Genomic DNA, 19471 nt, shown 5'->3' on the forward strand with positions numbered 1-19471 from the left:
TTCATGAGGAGATCATTTTGGGAACAGTGATCATAATTCTGTAAGATTTAAGCTGCTTATGGAAAAGGACAAGAGTGGCTCTCAGGTGAAGGTGTTGGACTGGGGAAGGCTAATTACATCACCATTAGGCAGGATCTGAAGTGTGTTGGCTGTTTGAGGGAAAATCAACATCCGGCATGTGGGAGGCTTTCAAATGTTAATTGATTAGAATTCAGGACCGGCATGTACCTGTGAGGACGGAAGGTAGGGGTGGCAAGCATAGGGAAACCTGGATAATGAGGGATATTCTGAATCTTGTCAGAGAGAAAAAGGAAGCAGATATAAAAGGCGTAGGACAGATGAAGCTCTTGAAGAATATAAAGTAGGAAGGAACTTAAGGTGGGAGTTAGGAAGGCTAAAAGGGGGTCATGAAATGTCGTTGGCAAACAGGATTAAGGAAAATCCTAAGGCGTTTTATACATATGTAAAGAGCAAGAGTGGAGGGAATCTATGTATGGAACCAGAGGAAATGGGCGAGATGCTAACTCAATACTTTACCCTTTACTCCTCGTCCTTCTCTTTGGTGAATACTGAGGCAGAGTGTGTAGATATTCTGAGTCATGTTGATATTAATAAAGAGGAGGTGTTCGGCATCATAAAAAGCATTAAAATAGATAAGTCCCCAGGGCCTGATGGGATCTAGCCCAGAATACTGCGGGAGGCAAGGGAGGCAATTGCTGGGGCCATGACAGTAATCTTTGTATCCTCATCGGCTACAGGTGAAGTTCCAGAGAACTGGGGTGGGGTTCTCCGACCCCCGCTGGGTCGGTGAATCGCCGGGGGCTGGCGTGAATCCCGCCCCCGCCGGTTGCCGAATTCTCCGGCACCGGATATTCGGCGGGGCCGGGAATCGCGCTGCGCCAGTCGGTAGCACCCCCCCCCCCCCCGGCGATTCTCCAGCCCACAATGGTCCGATGTCCCGCTGCTGGAATGCCTGTCCCGCCGGTGTGGATTAAACCACCTTTCTTACTGCCGGGACAAGGCAGCGGGAACGGGCTCCGTGGTCCTGGGGGGGGGGGGCGCGGGGCGATCTGGCCCCGGGAGGTGCCCCCACAGTGGCCTGGCCCGCGATCGAGGCCCACCGATCCGCGGGCGGGCCTGTGCCGTGGGGACACTCTTTTCCCTTCGCCTCGGCCACAGTTTTCACCATGGCTGATGCGGAAGGGACCCCCCCACCCCCTGCGCATGCGCGGGGATGACGTCAGCAGCCGCTTTGGAGGTGCCAAAGGCCTTTCCCGCCGGCTGGCGGCACGCCAACCACTCCGGCGTGGGCCTAGCCCCTCAAGGTGAGGGCTTGGCCCCTAAAGGTGCGGGGAAATCCGCCCCTTTGGGGTGGCCCGATGCCGGAGTGGTTCCTGCCACTCCATCCCGCCAGGACCCCCCACCCCACCGGGTAGGGTAGAATCCCGCCCCTGGAGAGCAGCCATTGTTTAAGAAGGGCAGCAGGGATGATCCGGGAAATTATAGGCCGATGAGCCTTACATAAATTGTAGGGAACTTATTGGAAAAGATTGTTAGAGATAGGATTTACTCACATTTGGAAGCAAATGAAATGAAATGAAAATCGCTTATTGTCACAAGTAGGCTTCAAATGAAGTTACTGTGAAAGGCCCCTAGTCGCCACATTCCGGCGCCTGTTCGGGGAGGCTGGTACGGGATTTGAACCGTGCTGCTGGCCTTGGTCTGCTTTACAAGTCAGCGATTTAGCCCACTGTGCTAAACCAGTCCCTAAATGGATTTATTAGTGATGGACAGCATGGTTTTGTGAAGGGGAGGTCGTGCCTCACTAATTTGATCGAGTTTTTGAGGCAGTGACAAAGATGTGAGATGAGGGAAAGGCAGTAGATGTTGTTTACATGGACTTCAGTAAAGCGTTTGACAAGGTACCTCATGGCAGACTGGTACAAAAACTGAAGTCACATGGGATCAGAGGAGAGCTGGTAAGATGGATACAGAACTGGCTTGGGCACAGAAGACAGGGGGGAGCAGTAGAAGGGTGCTTTTCTGAATGGAAGGCTGTGACTAGTGGTGTTCCACAGGGATCAGTTCTGGGGCCTTTGTTGTTCATGTTATATATAAATGATTTGGAAGAAAATGTAGCTGGTCTGATTAGTAAGTTCGCAGACGACACAGAAATTGGAGGAGTAGCAGATAGTGAAGAGGACTATCAGAGGATACAGCAAGATATAAACAGGTTGGAGTCTTGGGCAGAGAAATGGCAGATGGAGTTTAATCCGGACAAGTGTGAGCACTTTGGAAGGTCCAATGCATGTCGCAATTACAAAGTAAATGGTGGAACTCTTGCGAGTACTGACAGGCAGAGAGATCCGGGCGTGCATGTCCACCGATCACTGAACATGGCAACACATGTGGATAAGGTGGTCAAGAAGGCATACGGCATGCTGGCCTTGATCGGTCGGGGCATTGAATATAAAAATTGGCAAGTCATGTTGCAGCTGTACAGGACCTTAATTAGGACTCATTTGGAATATTGTGTACAATTCTGGTCACCCCACTACCAGAAGCATGTGGATGCTTTGGAGAGGGTACAGAAGCGGATAACTAAGATATTGCCTGGTATCGAGGGCATTAGCTATGAGGAGAGGTAAGATAAACTCGGTCTGTTCTCACTGGAACGACGGAGGTTGAGAGGCGACCTAATAGAGGTTACAAAATTATGAGTGGCATGGACAGAGTGGATAGTCAGATGCTCTTTCCTAGGGTAGGAGAGTCAAGTACCAGGGCTCATAGGTTTAGAGTGCGCAGGGAAAAGTTTAGAACATCTGTGTGAAACAAGCTTTTTACACAGAGTGGGGTAAATACATGGAACAAGCTGCCTGGGGAGGTGGTGGCAGCAGGTACGATAGCGGCATATAAGGGGCATCGAGACAAATATATGAATAGGGTGGGAATGGAAGGATATGGACTCCGTAAGTGCAGATGGTTTTAGTTTAGGCAGGTACCACGATCGGCGCAGGGGGGCCGGAGGGCCTGTTCCTGTGCTGTATTGATCTTTGTTCACTCAGCCTGGCCAAATCCCGCTGAAGCATCTCTGCATCCTCCTCACAGCTCACCCTCCCACCCAACTTTGTTTCACATGTAAATCTGGAAACAATATGTTTAGTTCCCTCGTCCAAATCATTCATTTATGATGTGAATAATTTATAATGTGAACAGTTAGGGTCCTAGCACAGATCCCTAAGCCTTTTCAACTCTGCAAAGAAATAGAGATAAAGAGGGAGGGGGGATAAAGGGAGTGATAGGGGAGGGAAAGAGATAAAGAGAGAGATGTGAATTGTGTGGGATGACTGTGTGTGTGTGCGTTTTCAGAAAGCTGATCTTGCTGTTGCTGCCTTCACAATAACTGCTGAGAGGGAGAAAGTTATCGATTTCTCCAAACCCTTCATGACGCTCGGGATTAGCATCTTGTACCGAATGCACATGGTAAGAGTAATCGGTCTTCATCACTATTCCTAGACCCAGTTAAATCAGGACAGTGGGAATTTAAACGCATTCGCGACAACTGCCAGCACCATTTAAACACACTCCGTACAACTCCAGCATCATTTAAACACATTCCGTACAACTCCAGCAACATTTAAACACACTCCGTACAATCCCAGCAACAATTAAACCCACTCCGTACAACTCCAGCATCATTTAAACACACTACGTAGAACACCAACAACATTTAAACACACTCCGTACAACTCCAGCAACATTTAAACACACTCCCTACAACTCCAGCAACATTTAAACACACTCCGTACAACTCCTGCACCATTTAAACACACTTCGTCCAACCCCAGCACCATTTTAACACACTCCGTACAACCCCAGCTACATTTAAACACACTCCGTACAACCCCAGCATCATTTAAACACATTCCGTACAACTCCAGCACCATTTAAACACACTCCATACAACTCCAGCTCTTTTAAACACCTTCTGGATAACTCCTGCACCATTTAAACACATTTCGTACAACTCCAGCAACATTTTAACACACTCCGTACAACTCCAGCTCTTTTAAACACACTTCCTACAAATCCAGCAACATTTAAACACACTCCGTACAACTCCAGCAACATTTAAACACACTCCGTACAACTCCAGCAACATTTAAACACACTTCCTACAACTCCATCATTTAAATACAGTCCTTACCATTCCTAACTAACCACACTCCATAGAACACGAGCACCATTTAATCACTCTGCCGACCGACATCACGAGCAACATTTAAACACGCTCAGTACAACTCCAGTACACCCTTTCCACAACACCAGCACTATTACAACACACTCATTACAAACCCAGCACGATTTAAATACACTCCCGACAACTTCAGCACCATTTAAACGCTCTCCCTAAAACACGACCATCAATACACCCCTTCGCGACATCTCCAGCGCCATTGAAACAAACTCCCGACAAGACAAAGACCAATTAAAAACACTCCCAAAACTCCAGCACCACTGAAACATACTCCCTACAACACGAGCATCAATTAAACACACCCCGAAAATCCCGGCACCAATTCGTCGCACAGTTCACACACAATGGGAGCGATTCTCCACTCCCACGCCGGTTGGGAGAATCGCCTGGGCCGCCAAAATTTCCCGGGACGCCGGTCCGACGCCCTCCCGCGATTCTCCCAAGCGGCGGGAATGGTCCGGTCGAGTTTCGCAGGCCGAAGAATCGCCGGAGACACCCAAAATGGCGATTTTCCGGCACCCCCGCTATTCTGAGGCCCGGATGGGCCGTGCGGCCAGGCCAAAACGGCGGGTTCCCCCCAGCGCCGTCCACACCTGGTCGCTGCAGTCGTTGGCGGTGCGTGAATGCTGGGAGGCGGCCTGCGGTGGGGCGAGGGGGGATCCTGCACCGGCGGGTACCTCAGATGTAGGGTGGCCCGCGATCGGTGCCCACCGATTGTCGGGCCGTCCTCTCTGAAGGAGGACCTCCTTCCTTCCGCGGCCCCGCAAGATCCGTCAGACATCTTCTTGCGGGGCGGACTTAGAGAGGACGGCAACCAACCATGGGCGGGTTGGCGCCGGCCAACTCGCGCCTGCGCGGATGACGCCTGTTATGCGGCGCCGGCTGCGTCATCTATGCGGCGCCGCTTTTACGTGGGCGACAAGGCCTGGCGCGTGTAGATGACGCGGCCCCGATCCTGCCCCATTGTCAGGGCCTGAATCAGTCGGGACTGGGGCCGTTTCGCACCGTCGTGAACCTCGACGGCGTTCACGACGGCGCGGCCACTTCGGCGTGGGAGTGGAGAATCCCGCCCAGTGTCTGTCATTAAACATCACACCATTCTCACACTCTGTAATTAAACATCACACCATTCACACACTCTGTAATTAAACACCACACCATTCACACACTCTGTAATTAAACATCACACCATTCACACACTCTGTAATTAAACATCACACCATTCACACACTGTCTGTAATTAAACATCACACCATTCTCACACACTCTGTAATTAAACATCACACCATTCTCACACACTCTGTAATTAAACATCACACCATTCTCACACACTCTGTAATTAAACACCACACCATTCACACACTGTCTGTAATTAAACACCACACCATTCACACAGTCTGTAATTAAACATCACACCATTCTCACACACTCTGTAATTAAACATCACACCATTCTCACACACTCTGTAATTAAACATCACACCATTCTCACACACTGTAATTAAACATCACACCATTCACACACTGTCTGTAATTAAACACCACACCATTCTCACACTCTGTAATTAAACACCACACCATTCTCACACTCTGTAATTAAACATCACACCATTCTCACACACTCTGTAATTAAACATCACACCATTCTCACACTCTGTAATTAAACATCACACCATTCTCACACTCTGTAATTAAACATCACACCATTCTCACACACACTGTCTGTAATTAAACACCACACCATTCACACACTCTGTAATTAAACATTACACCATTCACACACTCTTTAATTAAACACCACACCATTCTCACACACTCTGTAATTAAACATCACACCATTCTCACACTCTGTAATTAAACACCACACCATTCACACACTCTGTAATTAAACATTACACCATTCACACACTCTTTAATTAAACACCACACCATTCACACACTCTGTAATTAAACATCACACCATTCACACACTCTGTAATTAAACATCACACCATTCTCACACACACTGTCTGTAATTAAACACCACACCATTCACACACTCTGTAATTAAACATTACACCATTCACACACTCTTTAATTAAACACCACACCATTCTCACACACTCTGTAATTAAACATCACACCATTCTCACACTCTGTAATTAAACACCACACCATTCACACACTCTGTAATTAAACATTACACCATTCACACACTCTTTAATTAAACACCACACCATTCACACACTCTGTAATTAAACATCACACCATTCACACACTCTGTAATTAAACATCACACCATTCTCACACACACTGTCTGCAATTAAACACCACACCATTCACACACTCTGTAATTAAACATTACACCATTCACACACTCTTTAATTAAACACCACACCATTCTCACACTTTGTAATTAAACACCACACCATTCACACACACACTGTAATAAAACACCACACCATTCTCACACTCTGTAATTAAACACCACACCATTCACACACTCTGTAATTAAACACCACACCATTCTCACACACTCTGTAATTAAACACCACACCATTCTCACACTCTGTAATTAAACACCACACCATTCACACACTCTGTAATTAACCACCACACCATTCTCACACACTCTGTAATTAAACATCACACCATTCACACACTCTGTAATTAAACATCACACCATTCATACACTCTGTAATTAAACACCACACCATTCTCACACATTCTGTAATTAAACATCACACCATTCTCACACACACTGTCTGTAATTAAACATCACACCATTCTCACACACTCTGTAATTAAACATCACATCATTCTCACATACTCTGTTATTAAACATCACACCATTCTCACCCACTCTGTAATTAAACACCACACCATTCACACACACTCTGTAATTAAACACCACACCATTCACACACTCTGTAATTAAACATCACAGCATTCACACACTCTGTAATTAAACACCACACCATTCACACACTCTGTAATTAAACATCACACCATTCACACACTCTGTAATTAAACATCACACCATTCACACACTGTCTGTAATTAAACACCACACCATTCTCACACTCTGTAATTAAACACCACACCATTCACACACACACTGTAATTAAACACCACACCATTCTCACACACTCTGTAATTAAACACCACACCATTCTCACACTGTCTGTAATTAAACACCACACCATTCACACACATTCTGTAATTAAACATCACACCATTCACACACTCTGTAATTAAACACCACACCATTCTCACACACTCTGTAATTAAACACCACACCATTCTCACACACTCTGTAATTAAACACCACACCATTCACACACTCTGTAATTAACCACCACACCATTCTCTCACACTCTGTAATTAAACATCACACCATTCACACACTCTGTAATTAAACACCACACCATTCTCACACACTCTGCAATTAAACATCACACCATTCTCACACACACTGTCTGTAATTAAACATCACACCATTCTCACACACTCTGTCATTAAACATCACACCATTCTCACATACTCTGTAATTAAACATCACACCATTCTCACACACTCTGTAATTAAACACCACACCATTCACACACACTCTGTAATTAAACACCACACCATTCACACACTCTGTAATTAAACATCACAGCATTCACACACTCTGTAATTAAACACCACACCGTTCACACACACTGTAATTAAACACCACACCATTCTCACACACACTGTCTGTAATTAAACATCACACCATTCTCACACACTGTCATTAAACATCACACCATTCTCACATACTCTGTAATTAAACATCACACCATTCTCACACACTCTGTAATTAAACACCACACCATTCACACACACTCTGTAATTAAACACCACACCATTCACACACTCTGTAATTAAACATCACAGCATTCACACACTCTGTAATTAAACACCACACCATTCACACACACTTTGTAATTAAACACCACACCATTCTCACACACACTGTCTGTAATTAAACATCACACCATTCTCACACACTCTGTAATTAAACACCACACCATTCACACACACTCTGTAATTAAACACCACACCATTCACACACTCTGTAATTAAACATCACAGCATTCACACACTCTGTAATTAAACACCACACCATTCACACACACACTGTCATTAAACATCACACCATTCTCACATACTCTGTAATTAAACATCACACCATTCTCACACACTCTGTAATTAAACACCACACCATTCACACACACTCTGTAATTAAACACCACACCATTCACACACTCTGTAATTAAACATCACAGCATTCACACACTCTGTAATTAAACACCACACCATTCTCACACACTCTGTAATTAAACATCACACCATTCTCACACACTCTGAAATTAAACACCACACCATTCACACACTCTCTGTAATTAAACACCACACCATTCACACACTCTGTAATTAAACATCACACCTTTCACACACTCTGTAATTAAACATCACACCATTCACACACTGTCTGTAATGAAACACCACACCATTCACACACTCTGTAATTAAACATCACACCATTCACACTCTCTGTAATTAAACATCACACCATTCACACACTGTCTGTAATTAAACACCACACCATTCTCACACTCTGTAATTAAACACCACACCATTCACACACACACTGTAATTAAACACCACACCATTCTCATACACTCTGTAATTAAACACCACACCATTCTCACACTGTCTGTAATTAAACACCACACCATTCACACACACTCTGTAATTAAACATCACACCATTCACACACTCTGTAATTAAACACCACACCATTCTCACACACTCTGTAATTAAACACCACACCATTCTCACACACTCTGTAATTAAACACCACACCATTCACACACTCTGTAATTAACCACCACACCATTCTCACACACTCTGTAATTAAACATCACACCATTCACACACTCTGTAATTAAACATCACACCATTCACACACTCTGTAACTAAACACCACACCATTCTCACACACTCTGTAATTCAACATCACACCATTCTCACACACACTGTCTGTAATTAAACATCACACCATTCTCACACACTCTGTAATTAAACATCACACCATTCTCACATACTCTGTAATTAAACACCACACCATTCACACACACTCTGTAATTAACCACCACACCATTTACACACTCTGTAATTAAACATCACAGCATTCACACACTCTGTAATTAAACACCACACCATTCACACACACTCTGTAATTAAACACCACACCATTCTCACACACACTGTCTGTAATTAAACATCACACCATTCTCACACACTCTGTAATTAAACATCACACCATTCTCACATACTCTGTAATTAAACATCACACCATTCTCACACGCTCTGTAATTAAACACCGCACCATTCACACACTCTTTAATTAAACATCACACCATTCTCACACACTCTGTCATTAAACATCACACCATTCTCACACACACTGTCTGTAATTAAACACCTCACCATTCACACACTCTGTAATTAAACATCACACCATTCACACACTCTGTAATTAAACACCACACCATTCACACACTCTGTAATTAAACATCACACCATTCACACACTCTGTAATTAAACATCACACCATTCTCACACTCTGTAATTAAACATCACACCATTCTCACACACACTCTGTAATTAAACATCACACCATTCACACACTCTGTAATTAACATCACACCATTCTCACACACACTGTCTGTAATTAAACCCCACACCATTCACACACTCTGTAATTAAACATCACACCATTCACACACTCTTTAATTAAACACCACACCATTCACACACTCTGTAATTAAACATCACACCATTCTCACACTCTGTAATTAAACACCACACCATTCACACACTCTGTAATTAAACATCACACCACTCTCACACACACTCTCTGTAATTAAACATCACACCATTCACACACACTGTAATTAAACATCACGCAATTCACACACTCTGTAATTAAACACCACACCATTCTCACACACTCTGTAATTAAACACCACACCATTCTCACACACTGTCTGTAATTAAACACCACACCATTCTCACACTTTGTAATTAAACACCACATCATTCACACACTGTGTAATTAAACACCACACCATTCACACACTCTGTAATTAAACACCACACCATTCACATACTCCGTAATTAAACATCACACCATTCACACACTCTGTCATTAAACATCACAGCATTCACACACTGTCTGTCATTAAACACCACACCATTCACACACTCTGGAATTAAACACCACACCATTCTCACACACTGTCTGTAATTAAACACCACACCATTCACACACTCTGTAATTAAACACCACACCATTCACACACACTCTGTAATTAAACACCACATCATTCACACACTCTGTAATTAAACATCACAGCATTCACACACTCTGTAATTAAACACCACACCATTCACACACACTCTGTAATTAAACACCACACCATTCTCACACACACTGTCTGTAATTAAACATCACACCATTCTCACACACTCTGTAATTAAACATCACACCATTCTCACATACTCTGTAATTAAACATCACACCATTCTCACACACTCTGTAATTAAACACCACACCATTCACACACACTCTGTAATTAAACACCACACCATTCACACACTCTGTAATTAAACACCACACCATTCTCACACACTGTCTGTAATTAAACACTACACCATTCACACACTCTGTAATTAAACATCACACCATTCACACACTGTCTGTAATTAAACACCACACCATTCTCACACTCTGTAATTAAACACCACACCATTCACACACAAACTGTAATTAAACACCACACCATTCTCATACACTCTGTAATTAAACACCACACCATTCTCACACTGTCTGTAATTAAACACCACACCATTCTCACACACTCTGTAATTAAACACCACACCATTCTCACACACTCTGTAATTACACACCACACCATTCACACATATTCTGTAATTAAACATCACACCATTCTCACACGCTCTGTAATTAAACACCGCACCATTCACACACTCTTTAATTAAACATCACACCATTCTCACACACTCTGTAATTAAACATCACACCATTCTCACACACACTCTGTAATTAAACATCACACCATTCACACACTCTGTAATTAACATCACACCATTCTCACACACACTGTCTGTAATTAAACACCACACCATTCACACACTCTGTAATTAAACATCACACCATTCACACACTCTTTAATTAAACACCACACCATTCACACACTCTGTAATTAAACATCACACCATTCTCACACTCTGTAATTAAACACCACACCATTCACACACTCTGTAATTAAACATCACACCATTCTCACACACACTCTCTGTAATTAAACATCACACCATTCACACACACTGTAATTAAACATCACACAATTCACACACACTGTAATTAAACACCACACCATTCTCACACACTCTGTAATTAAACACCACACCATTCTCACACAATGTCTGTAATTAAACACCACACCATTCTCACACTTTGTAATTAAACACCACACCATTCACACACTCTGTAATTAAACACCACACCATTCACATACTCCGTAATTAAACACCACACCATTTACACACTCTGTCATTAAACATCACAGCATTCACACACTGTCTGTCATTAAACACCACACCATTCACACACTCTGGAATTAAACACCACACCATTCTCACACACTGTCTGTAATTAAACACCACACCATTCACACACTATGTAATTAAACATCACACCATTCACACACTCTGTAATTAAACACCACACCATTCACACACACTCTGTAATTAAACACCACACCATTCACACACTCTGTAATTAAACATCACAGCATTCACACACTCTGTAATTAAACACCACACCATTCACACACACTCTGTAATTAAACACCACACCATTCTCACACACACTGTCTGTAATTAAACATCACACCATTCTCACACACTCTGTAATTAAACATCACACCATTCTCACATACTCTGTAATTAAACATCACACCATTCTCACACACTCTGTAATTAAACACCACACCATTCACACACACTCTGTAATTAAACACCACACCATTCACACACTCTGTAATTAAACACCACACCATTCTCACACACTGTCTGTAATTAAACACTACACCATTCACACACTCTGTAATTAAACATCACACCATTCACACACTGTCTGTAATTAAACACCACACCATTCTCACACTCTGCAATTAAACACCACACCATTCACACACAAACTGTAATTAAACACCACACCATTCTCATACACTCTGTAATTAAACACCACACCATTCTCACACTGTCTGTAATTAAACACCACACGATTCACACACACTCTGTAATTAAACATCACACCATTCACACACTCTGTAATTAAACACCACACCATTCTCACACACTCTGTAATTAAACACCACACCATTCTCACACACTCTGTAATTAAACACCACACCATTCACACACTCTGTAATTAACCACCACACCATTCTCACACACTCTGTAATTAAACATCACACCATTCACACACTCTGTAATTAAACACCACACCATTCTCACACACTCTGTAATTAAACACCACACCATTCTCACACACTCTGTAATTAAACACCACACCATTCACACACTCTGTAATTAAACACCACACCATTCTCACACACTCTGTAATTAAACATCACAACATTTTCACACACACTGTCTGTAATTAAACATCACACCATTCTCACACACTCTGTAATTAAACATCACACCATTCTCACATACTCTGTAATTAAACATCACACCATTCTCACACACTCTGTAATTAAACACCACACCATTCACACACTCTGTAATTAAACATCACACCATTCACACACTCTTTAATTAAACATCACACCATTCTCACACTCTTTAATTAAACATCACACCATTCACACTCTCTGTAATTAAACATCACACCATTCTCACACACACTCTGTAATTAAACATCACACCATTCACACACTCTGTAATTAAACACCACACCATTCTCACACTGTCTGTAATTAAACACCACACCATTCACACACACTCTGTAATTAAACATCACACCATTCACACACTCTGTAATTAAACACCACACCATTCTCACACACTCTGTAATTAAACACCACACCATTCTCACACACTCTGTAATTAAACACCACACCATTCACACACTCTGTAATTAACCACCACACCATTCTCACACACTCTGTAATTAAACACCACACCATTCTCACACACTCTGTAATTAAACATCACAACATTTTCACACACACTGTCTGTTATTAAACATCACACCATTCTCACACACTCTGTAATTAAACATCACACCATTCTCACATACTCTGTAATTAAACATCACACCATTCTCACACACTCTGTAATTAAACACCACACCATTCACACACTCTGTAATTAAACATCACACCATTCACACACTCTGTAATTAAACATCACACCATTCTCACACACACTCTGTAATTAAACATCACACCATTCATACACTCTGTAATTAACATCACACCATTCTCACACACACTGTCTGTAATTAAACACCACACCATTCACACACTCTGTAATTAAACATCACACCATTCACACACTCTTTAATTAAACACCACACCATTCACACACTCTGTAATTAAACATCACACCATTCTCACACTCTGTAATTAAACATCACACCATTCTCACACACTCTGTAATTAAACATCACACCATTCTCACACACTGTAATTAAACATCACACCATTCACACACACTGTAATTAAACATCACACAATTCACACACTCTGTAATTAAACACCACACCATTCTCACACACTCTGTAATTAAACACCACACCATTCTCACACACTGTCTGTAATTAAACACCACACCATTCTCACACTCTGTAATTAAACACCACACCATTCACATACTCCGTAATTAAACATCACACCATTCACACACACTCTGTAATTAAACATCACACCATTCTCACACACACTCTCTGTAATTAAACATCACACCATTCACACACACTGTAATTAAACATCACACAATTCACACACTCTGTAATTAAACACCACACCATTCTCACACACTCTTTAATAAAACACCACACCATTCACACACACTCTGTAATTAAACACCACACCATTCTCACACACTGTCTGTAATTAAACACCACACCATTCACACACTCTGTAATTAAACATCACACCATTCACACACTCTGTAATTAAACACCACACCATTCACACACACTCTGTAATTAAACACCACACCATTCACACACTCTGTAATTAAACACCACACCATTCACACACACTCTGTAATTAAACACCACACCATTCTCACACACACTGTCTGTAATTAGACATCACACCATTCTCACACACTCTGTAATTAAACATCACACCATTCTCACATACTCTGTAATTAAACATCACACCATTCTCACACACTCTGTAATTAAACACCACACCATTCACACACACTCTGTAATTAAACACCACACCATTCTCACACACTGTCTGTAATTAAACACCACACCATTCACACACTCTGTAATTAAACATCACACCATTCAGACACTGTCTGTTATTAAACACCACACCATTCTCACACTCTGTAATTAAACACCACTCCATTCACACACAAACTGTAATTAAACACCACACCATTCACACACACTCTGTAATTAAACATCACACCATTCACACACTCTGTAATTAAACACCACACCATTCTCACACACTCTGTAATTAAACACCACACCATTCTCACACACTCTGTAATGAAACACCACACCATTCACACACTCTGTAATTAACCACCACACCATTCTCACACACTCTGTAATTAAACATCGCACCATTCACACACTCTGTAATTAAACATCACACCATTCACACACTCTGTAATTAAACACCACATGATTCTCACACACTCGGTAATTAAACATCACAACATTTTCACACACACTGTCTGTAATTAAACATCACACCATTCTCACACACTCTGTCATTAAACATCACACCATTCTCACATACTCTGTAATTAAACATCACACCATTCTCACACACTCTGTAATTAAACACCACACCATTCACACACTCTGTAATTAAACATCACACCATTAACACACTCTGTAATTAAACATCACACCATTCTCACACTCTGTAATTAAACATCACACCATTCTCACACACACTCTGTAATTGAACATCACACCATTCACACACTCTGTAATTAACATCACACCATTCTCACACACACTGTCTGTAATTAAACACCACACCATTCACACACTCTGTAATTAAACATCACACCATTCACACACTCTTTAATTAAACACCACACCATTCACACACTCTGTAATTAAACATCACACCATTCTCCCACTCTGTAATTAACATCACACCATTCACACACTGTCTGTAATTAAACACCACACCATTCTCACACTCTGTAATTAAACACCACACAATTCACACACAAACTGTAATGAAACACCACACCATTCACACACTCTGTAATTAAACATCACACCATTCACACTCTCTGTAATTAAACATCACACCATTCACACACTGTCTGTAATTAAACACCACACCGTTCTCACACTCTGTAATTAAACACCACACCATTCACACACACACTGTAATTAAACACCACACCATTCTCATACACTCTGTAATTAAACACCACACCATTCTCACACTGTCTGTAATTAAACACCACACCATTCACACACACTCTGTAATTAAACATCACACCATTCACACACTCTGTAATTAAACACCACACCATTCTCACAGACTCTGTAATTAAACACCACACCATTCTCACACACTCTGTAATTAAACACCACACCATTCACACACTCTGTAATTAACCACCACACCATTCTCACACACTCTGTAATTAAACATCACACCATTCACACACTCTGTAATTAAACATCACACCATTCACACACTCTGTAATTAAACACCACACCATTCTCACACACTCTGTAATTCAACATCACACCATTCTCACACACACTGTCTGTAATTAAACATCACACCATTCTCACACACTCTGTAATTAAACATCACACCATTCTCACATACTCTGTAATTAAACACCACACCATTCACACACACTCTGTAATTAACCACCACACCATTTACACACTCTGTAATTAAACATCACAGCATTCACACACTCTGTAATTAAACACCACACCATTCACACACACTCTGTAATTAAACACCACACCATTCTCACACACACTGTCTGTAATTAAACATCACACCATTCTCACACACTCTGTAATTAAACATCACACCATTCTCACATACTCTGTAATTAAACATCACACCATTCTCACACGCTCTGTAATTAAACACCGCTCCATTCACACACTCTTTAATTAAACATCACACCATTCTCACACACTCTGTCATTAAACATCACACCATTCTCACACACACTGTCTGTAATTAAACACCACACCATTCACACACTCTGTAATTAAACATCACACCATTCACACACTCTGTAATTAAACACCACACCATTCACACACTCTGTAATTAAACATCACACCATTCACACACTCTGTAATTAAACATCACACCATTCTCACACTCTGTAATTAAACATCACACCATTCTCACACACACTCTGTAATTAAACATCACACCATTCACACACTCTGTAATTAACATCACACCATTCTCACACACACTGTCTGTAATTAAACCCCACACCATTCACACACTCTGTAATTAAACATCACACCATTCACACACTCTTTAATTAAACACCACACCATTCACACACTCTGTAATTAAACATCACACCATTCTCACACTCTGTAATTAAACACCACACCATTCACACACTCTGTAATTAAACATCACACCATTCTCACACACACTCTCTGTAATTAAACATCACACCATTCACACACACTGTAATTAAACATCACGCAATTCACACACTCTGTAATTAAACACCACACCATTCTCACACACTCTGTAATTAAACACCACACCATTCTCACACACTGTCTGTAATTAAACACCACACCATTCTCACACTTTGTAATTAAACACCACATCATTCACACACTCTGTAATTAAACACCACACCATTCACACACTCTGTAATTAAACACCACACCATTCACATACTCCGTAATTAAACATCACACCATTCACACACTCTGTCATTAAACATCACAGCATTCACACACTGTCTGTCATTAAACACCACACCATTCACACACTCTGGAATTAAACACCACACCATTCTCACACACTGTCTGTAATTAAACACCACACCATTCACACACTCTGTAATTAAACACCACACCATTCACACACACTCTGTAATTAAACACCACATCATTCACACACTCTGTAATTAAACACCACACCATTCACACACTCTGTAATTAAGCACCACACCATTCACATACTCCGTAATTAAACATCACACCATTCACACACTCTGTCATTAAACATCACAGCATTCACACACTGTCTGTCATTAAACACCACACCATTCACACACTCTGGAATTAAACACCACACCATTCTCACACACTGTCTGGAATTAAACATCACACCATTCACACACTCTGTAATTAAACACCAGACCATTCACACACACTCTGTAATTAAACACCACACCATTCACACACTCTGTAATTAAACATCACAGCATTCACACACTCTGTAATTAAACACCACACCATTCACACACACTCTGTAATTAAACACCACACCATTCTCACACACACTGTCTGTAATTAAACATCACACCATTCTCACACACTCTGTAATTAAACATCACACCATTCTCACATACTCTGTAATTAAACATCACACCATTCTCACACACTCTGTAATTAAACACCACACCATTCACACACACTCTGTAATTAAACACCACACCATTCACACACTCTGTAATTAAACACCACACCATTCTCACACACTGTCTGTAATTAAACACTACACCATTCACACACTCTGTAATTAAACATCACACCATTCACACACTGTCTGTAATTAAACACCACACCATTCTCACACTCTGTAATTAAACACCACACCATTCACACACAAACTGTAATTAAACACCACACCATTCTCATACACTCTGTAATTAAACACCACACCATTCTCACACTGTCTGTAATTAAACACCACACCATTCTCACACACTCTGTAATTAAACACCACACCATTCTCACACACTCTGTAATTACACACCACACCATTCACACATATTCTGTAATTAAACATCACACCATTCTCACACGCTCTGTAATTAAACACCGCACCATTCACACACTCTTTAATTAAACATCACACCATTCTCACACACTCTGTAATTAAACATCACACCATTCTCACACACACTCTGTAATTAAACATCACACCATTCACACACTCTGTAATTAACATCACACCATTCTCACACACACTGTCTGTAATTAAACACCACACCATTCACACACTCTGTAATTAAACATCACACCATTCACACACTCTTTAATTAAACACCACACCATTCACACACTCTGTAATTAAACATCACACCATTCTCACACTCTGTAATTAAACACCACACCATTCACACACTCTGTAATTAAACATCACACCATTCTCACACACACTCTCTGTAATTAAACATCACACCATTCACACACACTGTAATTAAACATCACACAATTCACACACACTGTAATTAAACACCACACCATTCTCACACACTCTGTAATTAAACACCACACCATTCTCACACACTGTCTGTAATTAAACACCACACCATTCTCACACTTTGTAATTAAACACCACATCATTCACACACTCTGTAATTAAACACCACACCATTCACGCACTCTGTAATTAAACACCACACCATTCACATACTCCGTAATTAAACACCACACCATTTACACACTCTGTCATTAAACATCACAGCATTCACACACTGTCTGTCATTAAACACCACACCATTCACACACTCTGGAATTAAACACCACACCATTCTCACACACTGTCTGTAATTAAACACCACACCATTCACACACTCTGTAATTAAACATCACACCATTCACACACTCTGTAATTAAACACCACACCATTCACACACACTCTGTAAT

At 41.3% G+C, this 19471-nt stretch overlaps 1 protein-coding gene across 1 annotated transcript in view; it reads left to right on the plus strand.

The window, feature by feature from the left end:
• The first annotated feature begins 275 nt into the window (after positions 1–275).
• Positions 276–19471, plus strand: part of LOC140387102 (glutamate receptor ionotropic, kainate 5-like) — a 150364-nt gene continuing 131168 nt past the window's right edge. The window contains exons 1-2 of the mRNA XM_072470110.1: positions 276–329; positions 3370–3483. Coding sequence (XP_072326211.1) covers positions 276–329; positions 3370–3483 — 168 coding nt within the window. The remainder of the gene's footprint in view (positions 330–3369; positions 3484–19471) is intronic.

Source organism: Scyliorhinus torazame, chromosome 12, assembly GCF_047496885.1.
Source record: "Scyliorhinus torazame isolate Kashiwa2021f chromosome 12, sScyTor2.1, whole genome shotgun sequence".
Lineage (NCBI taxonomy): Eukaryota > Metazoa > Chordata > Chondrichthyes > Carcharhiniformes > Scyliorhinidae > Scyliorhinus > Scyliorhinus torazame.